Source organism: Pseudochaenichthys georgianus, chromosome 14 (genome assembly GCF_902827115.2).
Source record: "Pseudochaenichthys georgianus chromosome 14, fPseGeo1.2, whole genome shotgun sequence".
NCBI lineage: Eukaryota > Metazoa > Chordata > Actinopteri > Perciformes > Channichthyidae > Pseudochaenichthys > Pseudochaenichthys georgianus.
The window spans coordinates 21198817-21218301 of NC_047516.1; the positions used below are offsets into that span (position 1 = coordinate 21198817).

At 41.4% G+C, this 19485-nt stretch overlaps 2 protein-coding genes across 3 annotated transcripts; both read right to left on the minus strand.

Annotated features, from left to right (window-relative positions):
• Positions 1 to 3854: 3854 nt before the first annotated feature.
• sod1 (superoxide dismutase 1, soluble) lies at positions 3855 to 6468 on the minus strand. Its single transcript, XM_034098557.2, has 5 exons — positions 6325 to 6468; positions 5175 to 5271; positions 4951 to 5020; positions 4316 to 4433; positions 3855 to 4216 (listed from the first exon to the last, which is right to left on the minus strand). Exons 1-5 carry the CDS (start codon positions 6394 to 6396, stop codon positions 4082 to 4084), a joined length of 492 nt encoding a protein of 163 aa, XP_033954448.1. The 5' UTR covers positions 6397 to 6468; the 3' UTR covers positions 3855 to 4081.
• Positions 6469 to 7517: 1049 nt separating this feature from the next.
• Positions 7518 to 17801, minus strand: scaf4a (SR-related CTD-associated factor 4a). Of its 2 annotated transcripts, none has more exons than XM_034098556.2 (19): positions 17617 to 17801; positions 16083 to 16166; positions 15937 to 15981; positions 15684 to 15845; positions 15441 to 15573; positions 15064 to 15200; positions 14772 to 14942; positions 14524 to 14609; positions 14318 to 14402; positions 13842 to 14015; positions 13612 to 13685; positions 13271 to 13455; positions 12576 to 12676; positions 12343 to 12456; positions 12099 to 12255; positions 11696 to 11817; positions 11313 to 11466; positions 10749 to 10907; positions 7518 to 10614 (listed from the first exon to the last, which is right to left on the minus strand). In XM_034098556.2, exons 1-19 carry the CDS (start codon positions 17644 to 17646, stop codon positions 9479 to 9481), a joined length of 3309 nt encoding a protein of 1102 aa, XP_033954447.1. In that variant the 5' UTR covers positions 17647 to 17801; the 3' UTR covers positions 7518 to 9478. The 2 variants fall into 2 exon arrangements, with proteins under 2 accessions (XP_033954447.1, XP_033954445.1); XM_034098554.2 differs by having other exon boundaries at positions 15058 to 15200.
• Between the last annotated feature and the right edge of the window lie 1684 nt (positions 17802 to 19485).

Genomic DNA, 19485 nt, shown 5'->3' on the forward strand with positions numbered 1-19485 from the left:
CATTTAATTCCAACCCTGGTCTGACAGCAGTTTTCCCTCAAACACAAAAAGTGGAAGAATATTCCACCTCAGATAAATCATTAGAGGTTGAAAGTGGGTGTGAACGTATTATGTATAGCATGCAGCTGTTTAACAAGTAAAAGCCTGTGCAGAGTGTTCAGCTGGAGTGCTCCATACATCTACTGTTGAAGCCCTCGGGGGCAGCGACAGAAGCTTGCTTCAGAAATGTGACCACACTGGTTCTTGTCAGCAGTGCTTCAGAGCGCAAAGCTGGATGCCTATGGAGAGAAAATAGAACACAGCCCTGTACATGCTCGTAGACAACTAACAGAGGCGCATAGAGACAGAAAAACACACTAGTAAATGTGTTTCTCTCCATTTACGTAACTTGTTTGAAAAGTAGAACCTTGACCTCACCTTTCAGTGAACACCAGAGCGACAGACCTGCCACCTCCATGTGTGACTGTGTTCATGTGGGTGTTGGATATCAGTTAATTGCAGGGCATGTTCCCCTTTCTTCTAATACGATGCACACACACTAAGTTAATAATAGGGCTGAACCCTGCAAGACTGGTTCATCTCTGCTTTACTGTAATGTGTAAAAGGAATACACCTTAAGCTTTACCTTTCACCTGAGAGCTTGCTGTTGAGATGCACTGACAGTTTGGCTCCAAGCCTTACATAATGGCTTGGTTTTTTTGTGTTAGTTCATTCTAGGGTTAAACTAAATGTGAAGGTGTGCTGTGATGCTAAAGGCTGGTAGGCAGATGGTTCTGTGGGAATGCTTCTTCTCAATATCTTGAATAAATGTTTTCTATAAAAAAAACGAAATACTGAGGCACTACCAGAATTAGTTCAACCTTAACATTTTTTACCTGCGAATTGACTCTGTTGTGGCCACAATTATAAATCTTACTAAACAGTGTCTATCACATACTTAAATAGGGACATACTGAATACTCAAAGGTCAGATATTAAATTCACGGATGACCTTTTCACCTGATGTTCAGTCAGCTACATAGTACTAGTCTTAAGTCTTTTTCATTGTATTTTTTTCAATGCTTTTATACCAAGCTGTGTTGGACTCTCCTGCAGTTACGGTTTCTCTCCCTCACTGTCAGCAGCATCGGTAAGTCTCTATTATTCATCACCTTCACTCCCGGGCTATTTATACCAGCTTTTACAGTCAGTCTGTCTTTCCGCTCTGCTGGCTGCATTTGTCTACACTAATACAGCTATGTCACCGTGGCGTGTTTCTGCAGTTTTGGGCAGCCTATGAGTTCTTGGCCTGGAATAAAATCACAGGTGCCTCAAGCACAGTGGAAAGATATATGCTAACACTCGGGTCCATTTATAAAGGCTAATACATTCCGATACATAAAACTAAGACACACTATGTTTTTCTCTGTAAAATGTTAGTTAACATTATAGTGCAAAAACCCTTAAAATCATCAATTACCCAGATGAATAACACCTGTGACTTTCAGTGAAATAAAACTACTGGTGTTAATTTTACAAATCAATAAGTTATGGTTCACTGGTTTTTATTTAGCAACGGCACCGACTGCTGCCTGACTACCTTTGAATCTGAATAAAGAGCAGATGATATACTAGAAAGCAGAGAAAGACACATCCTATGTGCTAATAGATTTCCACGCGTATGCGATTATTCCTCTGAGCGCTTTCAGAGCTAAACATTTAATATATGAATTTAAACTACACACAACTCAGCCGCTTGCATCTGTATTGCCCCCTGAGGTATTAAACACATTAATGCCGTCCAATATCTCATTTCCCCAGGGAGAAGAGCAGAGAGTGCCAAGTCACTTCACATGGGAGCATTCGCCATTCAGAAGAACATCTTTCAGAGAATGTCATTTCTGCATGCCATGTGCAGGAAATATGTGTAGCTGTATGGAGAGGGGGGGGTGTTACTGTGTGTGTGCTGGTCATTGCAAGGCACAGCTGTTCAGTTTAATATCATGGATGTAGACCAAGATTCCAATTTCAAGCCAAAAGGTCTGATCACAAACTGTTATTTATATTTCAGGAGGCCCTGGCCAGCTTGAGATGTTCCTGAAATGTAATGTGTTTATGTAAGTGCAACAGTAATCAATAATTAAAAAGTAATAATAGTTTCCAGTGCAGAGTAGTAACGCCTGGGTGTGCTGTGATGACAAAAAACTATTTCAAAAGCAATAAATGTCTACAGCAACTGGTAGACATGGCACACCCCTACAAGTTTAAGGTTAGCAAAATATCCCAAAAATATGTTTCTTTAATCGTGATGGAGAAGAGAGTGTGATCTGTTTATTCTGTGATGGTCCATCAGGCCTGTTATTACAATATACGTTTTCAAAACTAGCATTGCCCTCTAGAGGACGATGCAGCATAATACAGTCCAGATAAAAGCTCGTAATGTTGTTGCTACCAGGAGGTCCCAGAAACTCCCTTCCTCAGAAACTAGGGCTAGATTCAGTAACATGCATCATTAAAAAATCTACTAAAACTTACTTATATTTCTTGCCATTTACGTCTTGTTATTTGATTGCCTTTGGAACCGTTTCATTAGGCCAACATCAGGGTGCATAACCGAGTTTTGTGTTGGATCTGTATTGAGAAAAATGTGTCTTAAAACATTTCTAACATTTCTGTTTCTTACCTGTAGCCCGCCATGTTCTCCACTGCGCAGCATGACGACATCATCGGCGGCCTCATGTGAACTCAGCCATAATCTAATGAAGTGTCAACGGTGCGTCTGTAGAATTGTAAATTAGGCATTGCATTTCAAGCGTTCATTGTCAGCACATGGGACCTCACTTTAAAATTAATTTTGCTTTTCATTGTTCATTCAATTTTACTAGAAATTCAACTACGTGTATCTACCAAGGGACATGTGTATTTTCAATTACTTGCTAGTGTTGTTAGCCAAGTAATTGAAAAAAGTACCCATCACTCACTGGGGAAGTATAGTGCAAATACTGGAGACTAATGTTACAATGTTCCATATGAATAGGCAGACCTAGTCCAGCTGTATTTACTACACAAAATGAAAGACAGTTTTAAATATCAGCTAACCAACACACAAAAAACGGCGAAGAGCTAGCAGCTAAGTAGGTTTAACAAAATGTAGCCTATACATGTGCAAAAGCTAACACGATTTACCTGAAACAAGTAATCCTCCGGTTTTGAATATTTCTAGCCCACCCTCTGTATAACATGTCAAGACCGGTGTTAAACGCATGTAATCCTTCTGAGAAACGGGTACTTTACTGAGCTTTGAGGTGGGTCGCACCGACTAAAACCTGCCTCAAGGTTTCCGTCAGATACGTGTGCACAGTCCACCAAACATGGCTACATCAAGTACTTCGTTCTACCATGCTGCGGGTATGTTTTTAGGCTTGTGTGTGGCAGTGATAATATATAGCTTTGGAAAAGTGCCTGTAAGCACATGAAATATGGTGTTAGGTCAAGACAGGGCTGCAAGATTAAATAATGCATATGGTTTTTTTTGGGAGTAAATTCACAAACAAGTGTGTAATGAAATTACCAAAAGCAAATGAAGGCCACAAGAATACATTTTTCTATCACTAAAAGGGAGAGACTAAACTATATCAAAAGCTAACCAACAGGTGTAACTACTAATGATGACACTAACGATAATTCAGCCCAATTCATTGAGAAAGCATAGCATGGCCCAGGGCTAGCTCACTTAAAACAGCTCGCCCATGTTTTTATTAATAATTACACCTTTAATCAACCAGACTGTCAACTTTGTTGTTGTACGGACTGTCAAGTATCTACAGACATCTCGAACTGGAGGAATTAATACACATGATCCAGATAAACCGACCAACTTTGTAAATATCTTTTTATTACTTGCGAGTTACCAATTCTTTGGGACCACAACTTATGACATATAAACCCATACATACAATTGACATGAGGAGGGGACAAGGTTAAGCATGGCTTATCTATTCTCTTGATTGCTCAATAAAATACCACATCCTATTGGAAAAGGTCAGACTGTCACATCGAGTAGCTATGTTGGTCTTTGTAAGTGCGATGGGAGAAATAGTTTTCAGTGCTGCATGTGTTGGCAAAGTGTTTCCTGGGCGATGCCGATGACTCCACAGGCCAGACGTCCACCAGCATTGCCTGTCTTTAGACTCTCATCATTGCCTCCTTTTCCCAGGTCGTCGGCCTTCTCATGGATCTAATCACAGGACAGAAAGCTCAGTTAGAGAGGTTGTCATTATAAACAATTTAAAGCCTAGACAATTAAATCAAGGTGCCATAACGCTCTCTTCCTCACCACCATGGTTCTGCCAATAATAGAGTATTGGCCAGCAAGGGTGATCATCTTGTCCGTGATGTCGAGCTTTGCAACATTATCAGCTGCAGCAGTCACATTCCCCAGGTCTCCAACATGCCTAAACACAAAATGTTATTACTTTAAAAAAAGCAGTTTTTAAAAGTAGGTTCAAGCTTAAAAATATTGACCCTTCAGACAAATCAGTTCATCTCTACCTTTCCTGCTATGACAAGTCAAATAACAACTGTGACAAAAGGTCTTAAGAGTTAAATATCTTTTGTAACCGAAGACTGTTTCATGCATGCTACAAACTACACCTATGGTTGATAATCTCTGCATTTAAAAAGAGATCACAAATAGTTGCTCAGGATTTCTTTTTTTCCCAATGGACTGAACACTAGTTTTATTTTTATAACAGATACAGAGCGATAATGATTTTATATTGTGGCAGTGGGTCTCCCTCTCTCCCCTTGAATTGTGTTTGTATGGTGAAAAAGTGAGACGTAAAGCTATGTTTGCAAAGCCAAGTTTTTCCACTAGTATAAATAGAACAGGGATAAGTAAAAATAATGTAATCATGCTTTGCAGAGTAACTATTCATTTTCTGGGAGAATACAAAAAAGAATCATAATTACCTATTTTCATCAGTAGGACCGGCATGAGTCTTGTTGTGGGGATTGAAGTGAGGGCCTGCACTGATGCACCCTGGTGAAACGGAAAGAAAAAGAGGGGGAAATAAAAAAACACTTCTAATTTGTGTAGGTAAACTATTTACAGTAATTTACCTGTTGTTGCATTAAGTTGGCAAGACCCGCAACTTCAGAAAACCTACGTATAAATAAAATCACCAGATGCTCACCGTTTGTATTGTCTCCAAAAGCATGGACATGGAAACCATGTTCACCAGGAGTAAGGCCTTTGATTTCTCCAGTCAGCTTCACAGGGGATGAATCATTCTAACAGAGCAGGAGAACAAGAGGCATCAGGAGAATACAAACGACACAAAAGAGCCCTAGAAATGCTGTCAAAGCCAGGTGGCTAGAAGGACATGAGGCTTTAGGTTGTTGCATTGAGTGTTTTGCTGATGTCCGTTTCACTGTGAATGTCACACATAATGAACAAAATGTCTGCAGAAGAAGCTCTTTCTTACAGTCAATTTGTGTCATTATGTCTAATAACATCCGGAATATGTAAGATTAAGCACAGGATGGTTTGAGATAATGTTAGTCAGTGCAATCCCCTCCCGTTGTCTTTGGGGTTAGAGTATAACTGTAATCAACCCTTATACTCTAACCATGGTGGCCAAGCCCTGCTCTGTCAACAAAGGCTGGCAGTGACTCAGCAAAAAAGGTAATCAACGTTAGCGGATGAGCGTTTTCTTAGTAGTTTTAAAATGTGCCATTGATAGTACAGCTTTACGATGCAACTTTGCTTCTACTGCAAACAGAAGTGTGTGTAGTTCCGCTAGATAACGACATTAGTGTTAAAAACTAGCATGGCAAACATTGGACTCATGCAACAGGCATTGTTAATAAGGTTACATGCGCCGTAGATCATTAACACAACACAGGCCTCAATACGTTCAAAGGTGTGGACTTTAATGACATGCTCTTGTGTGTGATAGTTCTACATAACTAGTATTTTCACTTTGTGTATGCATGGTTAACACGTGCAGCCTACAAATAAGAAACGTTACGGTAAAGTAAGAGTTAGTTGTTGTGTTGTGTAACGTTTATGCATTGCGCAGGCTAATGTTGTCTGCATTGAATACGCGTGCGTAGTATGTATGTACATGTACAACCGATGCAAAATGAGCGATGGTTTGCTAAATCTAAACAGGTTTGACGTATTTTCAGTCAAACGTAGCTAACTAGCAGTGTCTCTCCAGAAGACAGATGAACAGCATTTGAATGGAGAACTTAACTAGCTTAACATTCGCGTGCTTACAAATCCCGTTGTGTTCGACTATAAAAACGTCTTCCCCTTAAAAACCACCTTGCATGGCTTACCTCCTGCTCGAAGAAGACAGTCCCGCTAGCCTCTCCAGCTCCTTTCAACACACACACCGCTTTTATAACCATGTTTGCAGTAGTTTCAAAGGACGCCAAGGTTCTATTGCTCCTGCTAGCTAAAGACAACCAACTGATATAGTGCGTCACGGGCGGGCCTAAAATACAGACAGCCAATCAGAGTCGAATACAATTTAAAAGACACATTTTGATTGGTCGCTGACCAAGGAGCTAGTGTCCAGTGCAACGACACTTGAGCTGCCAATTAAGCAGGTCAACAAAAAATAAACTTATGATATACTACTTACTTACGATATTGAATAATAATGAGGTTTCATCATGGGGAATGCTAGACTTTTTCTAGCAATGTAAGGTTTTACATTGTACTAAAAACATATTTCAATATATTTTGCTGCCATGTACTATAAGGACCGGCTAATATTTGCATACTGTTTGGCTGCATGTAGTTGTCAAATATTGAACACAAATATATTCCTTCATCATATCAGATTTCCCCAACCCATTACATTATTTATGCAGTACTATCAATGTTTCATAAAGCTGTGGGGAAAGGCTGACAATTGGCCCATTTGAGGAAGAAAAAAGGTTGCATTGTTTCTGTCACAGAGCATGACTTAACTTTATGCTGGTTAGTACAACACTACATAACTAATGTAAATCCCTAATGGCTGGTCTTTCATTTAAGGATGAACATTTGATGTAAATAAATGTATGGGCTGCAAAGTCTGCTGTCGAACCGGCTTTTGGAATTTGAGACCTAGAGTTAAACAATTATACATTTTTATTTGACTCGAAAATCACAGTAGCCTAGATGTCTGGAGTGTGGCTTTTAAAAAGATCATTTTGAGTGCTGATAGTTAAGTGTCAGTTAAGCATGGAATATAAATTCAACAAGCACAATTATTTGGTACAAAAATAGTTTATTAAAAACAAATTCCTGACTGAAATATTGAAGATTTTATGTCCATGTCTTTTGTGTTTTTAACAAATCATATAAACAACTCTTAATTTTCAAACCATTAGGAGTTAAAAAAAACGTTAAAGCAAGAGGCCTCTGTTCTTCCTTACAAATCAATTTGCTTCAAATACAAATCATAAACAACAAATATCATCAAACCTTTGAATCGTCAGTGATACAAGCATATTTACAGCAGTGATTCACATGCGACATCTTTCATTTCTTCACTTTAATTTGCACTCAGCGCCTCTGTGTTATAATTATTTAAGAACAAGAGTTGATCTTCGAGAATGTGAGCTTCATGTTACTTAATTCATATTGGAAAAAGTATGTCTGCAGGGAAACAGACACTGACTTTGAAAATCAGAATTCAGTAACAGAGTTGCATTTTGTCATTTCTAGACTAATACTAATGTACTAGCTGAGAGCAGGAGAACAAGAGGCATCAGGAGAATACAAATGACACAAAAGAGCCGACTCAGCTGACATACATAGGACGTATGGAAAACTCTTCAGTCTGATCCAAGAGATTGGATATACATACACATGGGGAAATAAAGGAGAACTATTAACTTAAAGCCTATTGAGTCTGTGTTACATAAAATGTGTATTCCTTAACTGAAAAGTTGTTAAATTTAGACAACAGAAAGAAATAATTATGTACACAAATCCTACTTCCTGTAGATTTTAGTTTTGAAACACTGTACACTTTACCACAGAAAAATCTCTTGTATATTTGATTTGAAAAAGCTCACCTGGGTGCAAGTTAATTTATTTGCAAATGGTCCTCATCCTTATTTTTGCATACCAATATCTAGAGGTCCAGACCACTCGTACTTTTGAACACAAAGCCCCCTTTATATAACATCCTCAAATTTCGTTACTACCGAAACAATTTAATGGGAGACACATCACAACATACCCATTCTTTAGTTCAGATGTATGGATGGATACATGGATTTGTTGTTCATAATTTCTCTGAAATGCCTCTTGGCCCATCATTCACAATTTCAGTTTTTTCAAAGAAAAAATGATAATGCCATGATTTCAGTTCTCGGTATGAGCCCCTAAAATGTTTGTCCAATACTTTTGTTACTAAAACAAAAACATTATATGCACGCGATAAGCATTAAAATACTAAAAGTGAAATCTGGATAAGAAAAGCTGGTGTATGTTGTTTCCCTAAACAATATTAGAATGAGATACGAGTTAGGGTAGACTCCCTGATATCAGTCAAATAGGACGACTGAGTTTGATTCCACAGTCCCAAAACTAGTGAGACATATAAAACATATAGAATAATGTTTTGAGAGTGGATTTTCAATGACAATGAGTGTTTGTGAGAAAACATGTGTGGTAGAATGAAAACAACTCATCTTTATTCTGCCTGAAATAAAACGTGGTGAAAATTGGCAAAATAATCAAAAGTTAACAATTTGTGTGAACAAAGTACCAAGCCTAATTCTCTGTGTAATTTACTCCAACATGTATTCCCCAAATACTTCTTTTAGTTCTTCCCTCAAACACCTACAAGCGACATGATTGGATTTCAAGGCAACAAAAGTTATTTCAAAGCTGTGCCTTACTTACTGAGAAGTCGCAATGAGGAGCCAAGATGAACATTAAAAAAATAAGTGGTGCCTATATTATCATACAGCTAGTTGTTTGAGAAGATATTCAGTGTTTGACATGACATCTTGACATATAATATTTAAAAATGAACATTTTCACCTTATTTCAGGAGTGCTTGCGTTCACACAAGGAAGTAAAAAAGTAAAAATAAATGTGTCATAGAATTAATCTGTTTCTTCTGTCTGCAAAATCGACTCGAGTAAAAACATAAAAGCTCACAAAATGGACAGAGCTAAGTTAATATGCAAGCACCCAGTTAGTTTGTACAACTTGCAGGAAGAAAACAGTTGACAGCCAATATGTTACGACAGCAATTTAACCAAACTAATGTCATGTGTGTCGAGAAACGGATGCGAAGCTAAACCTGACCATAAAATCATTTTACACGTGTTTGTTTTCAAGACGTGTCGCTAACCAGAAACTGACAATTATAAACTGTGACGATCTAGAAGTCTTATGCCAGGATTCAAGACTGACTTTCATGGTGAAGAAAAAAAGAAATCTTTAGTGGTTCACAGCAGTCTGACGGTAGCAGAGAGAAGTCTATGATGCAGCTTCCTCTGCCGCTTCTGTGGGCTCACTGGGAGCCGGAGGTGAGGGCTCGAGGGGAACCGGCTCCGCTGCAGCCTTCGTTTCCTCTGAGGACGGAGATACAAGTTCAGATTCGGCCTTTTTTTCAGAAGCGGCAACACTCGGTTCTTTACTGGTCTCCACGGTAACCACAGGAGTCTCAGAAGGTTCCTCTGTGCTGTTAGAGTTCCTTTGTTTATCCATGTTTTCCAGGTCGGCCAATCGGTCGTCCTTGTCCCACCGGGAGGTCCTCTCCCGCCGCCTCGGCCTGTCCCCTTCTTTTCCTTCAGCTCCTCTCCCTCTTTCTACCCTCCCTCTGTCTCCTCCCTCCGCCCTCCCTCGTTCCTTCTCCCCATCTTCCCCCCTCCCTGGCTCCCTGTCTCCATCCAGGCTTTTCCGCTTCTCCCTCCAGTCCCGTCTGTCTCGATCGCGGTCTCTATCACGATCTCTGTCCCTGTCCCTCTCCCACCCCCCTCCTCCTCGCTGATCTGCTCCGTCTTCCTGCCAGCCTCCGAGCCGGTCCCTTCCTTCCATTCTATCTCCTCCTCCTCCTCCTCCTCCTCCTCCTCCTCCTCCTCCTCCTCCTCTCCCTCCGTCACCAAAGGGACGCCTTCCCCCTCCAAAACCTCGATCCCTCTCTCTCTCTCTGTCCCGATCCCAGTCCCTCTCTGGCTCTCTGTCCCTGAATCCAGGCCTGTCCCCCCTGAATTGTCTCCCATCCATTTCTTCCGGCCCCTCCATGCCACGAGGTCCTCCTGGTCTAACGAAAGGAGGAGGACCATGAGGAGGAGGGCCGTGAGGAGGAAGGCCGTGCCCGTGTGGAGGGAAAGGGGGCCTCATATTGGGGGGAAGAAGCATCCCAAAGCCACCTTTAAGGGGAGGGGCGTCAGGGTGCATCATTTGAGGGTGTGGACCTCTAGGCATCATCTGTGGGAGCATATGTGGCATGTTGGGGTGAGGGGGTCGCTGGCCGTGGGGTGGAGGGAACCGCTGCATGTGTGGTGGAGTGGGAACCGGCGGACGCTGTAGTGGCATTATACCGGGCCGCGCGCCGAGCAGACCACCAGAAGGGGGTTGGTTGATTCCTGGAAGAACCCCTGGAGGTCCACCTGATAGGAAAACAATACAACAAATGTAAATGTCAAATATAAGGCAGGAGGGAGCGCATGTTAGTTTTAAAATGGGCTGAATGAGAGACCCAAATAACTTTGCGTGAAAAGTTCTAAGAGAAAGACAGACTGACCCATAGGTCCCATCTGGTTGTTGAAGATGTTGTGACCATCCGGGAATTCGTCGCTGTTCCTGTTGCCCAGACCTGCTGGGTCCATAGAGGGGTCTTCAACTCCGCCTTTGGAGTGAGGTGGAAGACCATGATGAGGCATGGCACCTGGGGGGTGGAAACCTGGGGGAGAAGAGTGGAAGGATTTAGTTGCTTTAGGCTGGTGTACAAACTGTGTTGGAGTGGATCGTAACTAAACTGGATGAAAAAGGGTGAATGGTGTGTTTTGTTGATGAGATTTACAAATATTTAAAAAAAAGCAGCATCTTGCGCTTGCAATCTAGTCTTAGTATTTTTGCAGTTTAAAAATTATCAAAACACACACTAGATATTACGGTACAATACAACTATCTGTTTCTTTCAGAGCTCTGTGTGACACCAGAGGACAGAGAGAAACACATAAGGACCAGTCGAGTACTGAATGTCGTGCTTTCAGTACCGACACACATCATTTGGGAATAGCGCTGTGGGACAAAGAGAGAACACTTGAATGAAAGCCAGTGAGAAATGCTTTGACGACTGCGCTACCTGGAGGCATCTGCATGGGGTTGAAGCCAGGTCGGATGAAGTGAGGCGGGGGGACGCCTGGAGGGAAGGAATGGGGAGGCATGCCTAAGGGCCCAGAAAAACCTGGAGGCTGGAGGGAACCCACACCAACCACCGGCTGCTGCATTGGAGGAACCTGAGAACAATTACAAGGACAAGCACATGTCAACTGAGGAAGTATTTTGTTACATATCCGTGTGTCGCTCTGGAGAAACACAGGAGCCTCAAACAACTGCAAAATAATCATCCGTATAAGCTACCACTTGTACTATATAGCAGCTTGACATACAATTTGAAAAGGTGACTTCATACATTTAAGCTAGGGGCATCTTGCAGTTGTTGTTGTTGTTGTTGTTGTTGTTTACCTGAGCATGAGGCACAGCAGCCACAGGTAGAACTTGCGTTTCCTGAGGCGGCTGTGGCTCTGAACGGCCGTTGTGTGTGACTTCCTCCTGGATGCCAATGGTTTTCCTCGCTTCACTCCACTCTGAAGGACAGACACGATGCACACTGGTCAATGAACCATGATATGAATGTTTAAATATAGCATCAGTTTAAATGTGTTATTCGAGGTATTGTGGTTTTTCCAGGTTCAGCATAAGAGATGAGTTTTACTTTTTCTAACCTATTGAGACAAAAATGTTCAGTGTAGTACAGAAGTGTTTGAAATGTTAACAACGACCCGCTTCACATAAACTCTGCGTGGTTGCAGTGTGTGCGTTTATTTGTATTTAATGTCATAACGCGTCAGTGTCTGTCGAGTTTTACCTGGTGATAAGGTGTCCGAATCCAGAATTCCTCCTTCTTTTAGCTCCTCCAACTGAGCCTCTCTGATCTTAGACCACGGTATGTAGGTGACGCCCAGCTCCACGTCCCAGTACTGTTTGAAATCCGCCTTTATGCCCTTGTTTAAAGCCCAAGCAATCTGGCAAGACATAAACAAAACATGACTCAATGAGATCATTCTCAATGTTCTCTTTGACTTGCTTTCCTGAACAGTATTCAGACTCACCTTGATGGTTTTCTGGTTCACTTTATGAGATCCTCTGCTCAGCTTCTGCAGAGCCTTGAAGGCATCTTGTCGATGTGTCATAACAATATAGGCGCAGCCACGTGGAGGGATCATCTTCAAAAAGGGAGGAGAAGATGACAGGTGAGGGGGAAATCTATTTCTCATCTTTGAATGAAACATTGTTATGGATGCGGTCACATTTGGATCAATGTAACTGATCAAAGTCCACTTACATTGATGGAGTCTATCTGCCCAAACTCCTCCAGTAAACAGGCAACATCTTGCTGTTGTGTTCTCTTGTCCAACTGGCCCACCCACAGAGTTGTACTGCAAACTGAGGAGACACAAAGTAAAGTGAACATGAGCTTAAAAATGTAAATCACTTTCTATCAATATGAGAAAAATGACAATATTTGAATAAAACTATTCAAAACGTACTGCACCAACCTGAAATGTCAATATACTTGAACAAATCAAATCAAGTTTTATTTATATAGCACATTTATAAACGATTTTTGGTCGAGCCAAAGTGCTGTACATAAAATAAAAATAGCCTACAGTCGAGACACTTTACAGCAAATACAACAGCACAGATTGTTCAGAATATCAGTATGACAATACGACACCCTCTGTCCTTAGACCCTCTGTCCTTAGACCCTCACATCGTACAAGGAAAAACTTCCAGAGAAAAACCCACAGTTTAAAGGGGAAAAAATGGGAGAAACCTCAGGGAGAGCAACAGAGGAGGGATCCCTCTCCCAGGACGGACAGACGTGCAATAGATGCCGTGTGTAAATCGAAGAGATAATACATTTTACAGCATATAGACCGAATGTTAGGAACTGCATGTGTCTGTAATAAGAAGATGAATCCACGAGGATGTCGAAGGACGAGGAACAGATGTGAGCAGAAATAGATGATGACTCACTGCTTAGTGTCTCGCCCTTGGGTGGCGGGAGGCCTTTCTGCCGTCGCTCTCTCTCCTTATCTCTCTCCTTGTGGTCCTGCGAGCGAGCGCGGGGGGAGTGGTGACGCCGGTCTCTGGAGCGCGAGCGTCTGTGCCTGGATCTCCGTGTACGGGAATTAGACCGTGACCTCCTCCGCTTTGGAGACCTGGGGGGGGGGGGGGGAGGGGAAGTACTGCATCTCATGATGTGTTCACCATAAATAAGCACTGAGCTACTTATCTGCGAAAACAGTACAGAATGAATAGCGAACCCTGAAACGGAAACTCAGTTGGACACATCACATCCAATTTCAGTTGCTTACCTGGAGCCTGAGTGTGACCGTCGACCATGTCTGCCATCCCTTGAAGATGAACGGTCCAAATCCATTGACACTTCCTATAAAAAAGGCATGATTATGATGTAATAAAACCTTTTCAACATTCACATACCCAGATTTCAATTATAATGCAAATAAAACGACGTTCTGGAGGCACATTTCCCAAACTAAATTAACCCCAGATTCAACATATCTTTGTATATTTGAAAGCCTACCGGTTTATGGGCAGCATTGTGGGGAGGGTATCCCCCGGGGAAGCCTGGAGGCCCAGCAGAACCAGGGGGGGACTGCCCTGGCAAAGCATGCCCCATATGAGGCACCATACCTGGGAAGCTTTGCGCTGACGGTAACCCGTAGGCCTGGAGCTGGCCATTCGGAGGGAGAGGAACCTGTGAAACACCACTGGAATAAATATTGTGCACGACAACTGTTTTTTTTTTAACAAATAGAATTAATTTTGCACAAAAAGTTGCTCTGACTTAATAAATAATATCAACAATTTAAAGGTAGTGCATAATATGGTGGTAGCAAAAGCTTACATTGATGTAGTGATAGGAAACTTATATTTGGTGGCATTTAAAAGTTTTAAGTAAAGTTGGGTAATAAAGAACACAAGGATCAAATAATTCAATGGCTGGGCTGATCAGGAACGATGCATTATTTTAAAATCAGAAATGTTGGTATTCATTACCTGTTGTGAGACGTCTTGCAACATGTTGAGCATCGGAGGTTTAAAGTGCTCCATGTGCTGTGGGAAGCCTGGAGGGTTCTGCATGCTGTGAGGACACATAATACTTCATTAGCCTTACAGCTTTCAGTTCATTTTACAAAAATCAATCAGAGCTTTCCGCTGCTTAGCTTTGAAGAGCTGCTTATATTATGAGTAGTCTTGCTTACAAGGAGGGCTGTGTTGACATTTCATCCTTCTTCGCCTCTTCTCCAAAGTCTGGCTCATCGTCATAGTCAAAGCGGTCCAGCAATTTCTAAGAGAGAGAAAGGTAATAGTTGTAAAAAGTGCACAAAGTATGATGTATTTAACATAGTAGATTACTCATACTCCAAACACTGTCCAAGTGTCTAAACAATACAGTTCAGAGTACATTTAGCTGTTGATAACGAATTAATATAAATAAACAAACTGCTACCTTGTCAAAGGCTGCCTTCTGCTGGGCGGTTTGGGTGGGCTGCGGGGGTTGCAGGGGGGCCATGCCCAGGCCAGCGGTGATGTGTTGGGCCTGCGTTTGAATGGTATGGACAGACGTGTTTGTTTCAGGCTTCGCTGGCTGCTGCTGGAAGGTCTGGAGCATCTGTTGAAGCTAAAGTAAGAATGGAAGAAGAGTTGTTAGTGAAGGTGTAAGAGATGTGCAAGCAAAGAAGTTCCAAGCACTGTGACGGTGGTCAAAGCTTATAAGAGTCGGCACTGGTACGCACACTCACCTGCTGACCCTGTGTGGACTGGAAGAGCTGCGCCACGGCAGCAAAGGCGTCAGAGTTTTGCAGCTGAGAAGTGGATGTCATGGTGGAGTTTGCCGTTACCGCAGTAACTGGCTCTTTGGCTGGAGATGGGGAAAAACCTGAGGGCAAGAAACAACAACAGCATATTGATACTGAAGTATAGCGATACTAAAAAAATGTATGCATGATGAAATATAAAACATACACATTTCTTTACTAAGCCAGCAGGGTATTTTATTAGTGAATGCAACAACTCAGAAACAGCTAACTTGTGATATAAAACTGGTTCAATAAAATAAATAAATATCATTAATTGACACTTATCGCCACTGCCACATGTTTACAAGCACACAAATTACCTGGGTCATCGGAGCCTGCTAAGAGTGCAGCAGCACTGCAAGAGCCAGCTGCCATGTCCAGGAGAGGCTGAATAATCTCAATCTTGAACACTCCATTTTTCTGCCACAGGTTCAACACCCGTATGATTTTACTCTATAAAAAATAAATAACAGAAAGCTCAGGATTTGTCATTAGAAGAAGCAAGACCTTTCAGGCAGTCAATATTCACACTTTGATGTGTCACCAACTCTTTATTTTCTTACCCTGTCCCCTTCTGGGCATAGGCAGAGGTTCTCAAAGGTTCCCGTTATGTTTTTGGTGAACCTTGGGCCAAACACGTCCTTGTCTGATCCAAACTGGTGTCTGGACTGTCTAACAATGGAATCCACCACATAAAGCCCCGCTATCTTGTACTCAGTCTTACACTGGAGAGAGGAGAACAAGAAAAACAGATGGTTTATTCATGTTTGGTGAGGTGAAAATGGAAAGTAACTGATTGAGGTAGGCCTGTCTTACCTTTTTGATGAACTTTTCCACAATTTGGACCACATGTTTGTAGAGCTGAGAAACAGAGAAGCAGGTGAGCATGTTATCAACCAGATGTAGGCAATTTTTCTAATAAATGAGTCATTCAAAACAAGAAATGCCAAGTCCATTCTTACCTTCATAGCTTTGATGGCCGATTTTGTGATGGAGATCATCTTTGCCCGAGAGATTGGGGGCTTGGTGTCAATCAATGAGAATAACTACAGACAGAGGAGATGATAAGATCAGTGAGATGGGAAGGGTGATAAAACAGGAAGAAAAAAAGGTATAACAGAGAACATGGCTTGAGAAACTAGTTGCAGATTTAAACCTGACATTACCTTCAACTTGTAATACATATCGCAATTTGAACAGGTGTATAACCAGTTAGTAATTGCATATTGGATTACTGATCTGTTATTGTCGGACACTTTTTTTGCTTGTGCCATGGTTGATTTTTTTTCTGATGTAGCTACAGTATGGTGATGAAAACCTTAATGTAACATTGCAGTGTGCTTCAAACTAATTTAATCTTCCCTCCTTTCTATTGTTCACCATTTTGAATTTTCCATCGGCTACACAACATGGACACATGAAGACTTGCCACTCTTTAATGTGGTTTTTTAAAGTATAAAATACTCCACGGGACTGAGGGGACCATGATACATGTTGACTTTTCTGAAGTGATAAGGGAGGTCCAATGACAAGATACCGCAATGCTATAGTATGTTGCAATGAAAATAAGAACAAACTAGAGCTGTGTGGCAACACCTTCTTAGTTGTGTGGTGGAATAGGCACTGGTTCTTGTTCTGAGCTTACCTAAATGGTCCTGTGCATTAGACAAATACATTTTTGACATCACTGAATTAAATGTTTGCTAATTTAACAGGTAAATGAAGCAGGCACTGACACATTCATCATGTGTATAGTATATCCAACCGTGCTCTACATTCACATCAGAGAGGAAGTAGCTTATCACCTACTTTCTCTAGCATAAACTGATATTGAAAGTGCAAGAAATGAACCACCAGACAGAGTCTGTCTTTTTTGTGCAAAACAACAAATATGAAGTGTAGATAGTGTAGCCCAGCCACATAAATAATTTCATCCGTAGGTTAAAATGCCATCAAAAGAAACGACAGGAACCAAAAACACTGAAAGATTATTTAACCTGCCTTTTTGACTGGACTTGTAACCCCATTACCCATCAGTCCTCGGGCCTAAGAGAAACTTAGCCTGGCATCTTCTAAACAACACTGAAGCGGTAATGCATATTTTGTTTGTAGCTTGCAGCATGACAATAATATGAGTGTAGTCCATTTGCCCGTAGCATTGTTTCCAACAACAATGTTAGTAGCCATGCTCCCACAAGCTAACGTTGGTATTACCAAACTTTGTGCAAGGTTACTACTAGAACCACTTGCCATCGTTGCGTTAGCTTGCAAGTTAGCTCAACACTCTATCATATGTTTCAATTTCAACATAACTTGCGCCACAAAACTCATGCTACCTCAGTAGCAACATGCTAAGCTAGGTAGGGTGCACAAGTCCAGCTAGCTAGCCGAGCGGCCCAGTGATCAGTGCTGCTCGGCTAACTCAGAGCAACACAGCACCATGACCAGCCAGACTCGGTAACTTCTGGGTCTCTATGGTCTCTGGAGGAAGCTTACCTCATGGTTAAAGGCGTTGACGGCATCCATGATTGCCCGACACTCGCAGCCTTCCCCTTAACTCCCGTTTCCCTGCTTACAGTGATGTTTATTAAATGAAGGGTCGGTACAACATGTCCGCTCCCGGGTAGCTAACGACAGTTAGCCTAGCATCGGTAGCATTCGGGTCGGCGGGCACGGCAAAGCATGATGGGATCCAGTTGTGTCGTTTAAGGTTTTGTCCTCTAGGTGGCGCAGTGGTTTCAAGGCTGAAAACGTGCAGTTGTTTTCCATGGACTGTAAATAATGACCTTTTAGATTTGTGTGATTTTAGCCACCACATCCTCCAAGACTTGTTATACTTTAATTCCCAGTGACCCTTGCATATTCTGTTCTATGTGCATTACTATTTTTTATAAACAAAGCAGACTTCTTGCAATCTTATATTTTCAATAGTACTGCCTAGTAGGCCTATTCATATTACCATCAAGTCAACTTGGAAAACCAAGTCAAAGTTAGAGTATTGGGTAAATTCTCCTTTGGTAGTGGTGTGATGCAAGTGTTGATGCAACATTTCCAAATCAACTCTTCTAAAAGTAGTACTTTGAATTCAACAAAATGTATTTCCACATCTTGAATCAACTCAGAATACAACTCGTTTTCAAGTCATAAGTAAACTATAGAATTAATGAAAATAAAGAATGAAAGCATTCAGCAGGACTGCAGGCTCACTCAAGTCTCAGTAGAATTTACTTTATTTCTTGTAGTACAACGTGACTCCAATAGATGGTGGTATACTCATACTTTTGGTTTCATGTCTGGTTGTCTGGTTTGGTGTCTAGAAAGCATGGTCCAGTCAAACTGTACTGAGTACACATGTATTCTTCCCAATCTCTCCATGCAGGATCACAAGGGGTGAACATAATGGAGCACACCTGTATATTTAATCTGATGCAGTAACACCAAAAAAAACAGAGTCTGATAGAACACCACAGAGTTAGGAAAACTCATGCTTTAAATTGGTAGTACAGTATAGTGTAAGGCTGTTCTATTGGATTTAATTGTCAGGTGTGTTTTTTTTTTGCACCTGTAGGAAAACAAATAGCATAGGCTAATTATATTAGGTCAGATTAAAATTATCTGAATCCTAATACAGACCAAAGAAATCAATCTGTTGCCCCTCCCTGCAGGTGTTCTCCTCTGAGTGATAACCACCTTAATTAGGCCAGTGAACACCTCAATGAACGAATGGAAAATTCTTCTTTGTCTGCCCTGTTGTAGTGGAGCAACATGTTAGCAGAACATCAACACTCCAACAGATAAACAATGAAACAGGTCAATAGCAATTATTGGACACCATTATTATATTATAGTTATTATTATATTTGTTTGTATTAATGTTATTATTATCATTATGAATTATCAATATTTATTGCCACAAGATGACTATGACATTGTGATCCATGTTATTAAGGGGTGCGTAATTCACAGCACATGGTGTGAACATTTGTACCCTTTACGCACAATTCCATCAAAAATAAAACCTGACAATAGATCAATTTACGACATAGACAGCCATAAATCATGTTTCAGGAAATACAACAACAAAAATCGTAATATTTTTAAGTCACAGTGTTGCTGTGTCTCTTTTCCTCCAACAATATCTTTGTTCATCGCTGTGTACAATCTGAGCGCAACATGCGGCGCGGTGGTACCGGGTGGAGTCATCCCCCTTGTTCTCACATGTGCTCCGCCTGCGTGCGCTGATTGGATTGCAATGTACCCCGGCTACCACCACTGTATGAGGGGCTGTGTGTGTTTTTTCTCACCCGTAAGAAACGCCCACCCATATGACCGGTAAAGTCAGTTCAAACTGAAAACACGCTGCCT

Bases quoted from the DNA above. Each gene is read 5' to 3' on its own strand.
- sod1 (XM_034098557.2), bottom strand. From the start codon at position 6,396: ATGGTTATAAAAGCGGTGTGTGTGTTGAAAGGAGCTGGAGAGGCTAGC. The intron at 5,272-6,324 runs GTAAGCCATGCA...CTGCTCTGTTAG, and splicing joins CTGTCTTCTTCGAGCAGGAG to AATGATTCATCCCCTGTGAA. The intron at 4,434-4,950 runs GTAATTATGATT...TTTTGTGTTTAG, and splicing joins GGTCCTACTGATGAAAATAG to GCATGTTGGAGACCTGGGGA.
- scaf4a (XM_034098554.2), bottom strand. From the start codon at position 17,646: ATGGATGCCGTCAACGCCTTTAACCATGAG. The intron at 14,943-15,057 runs GTGCGTACCAGT...TTCTTACTTTAG, and splicing joins CACAGGGTCAGCAGGTGAGT to CTTCAACAGATGCTCCAGAC. The intron at 14,610-14,771 runs GTAGCAGTTTGT...TCTCTCTCTTAG, and splicing joins AGAAGGCAGCCTTTGACAAG to AAATTGCTGGACCGCTTTGA.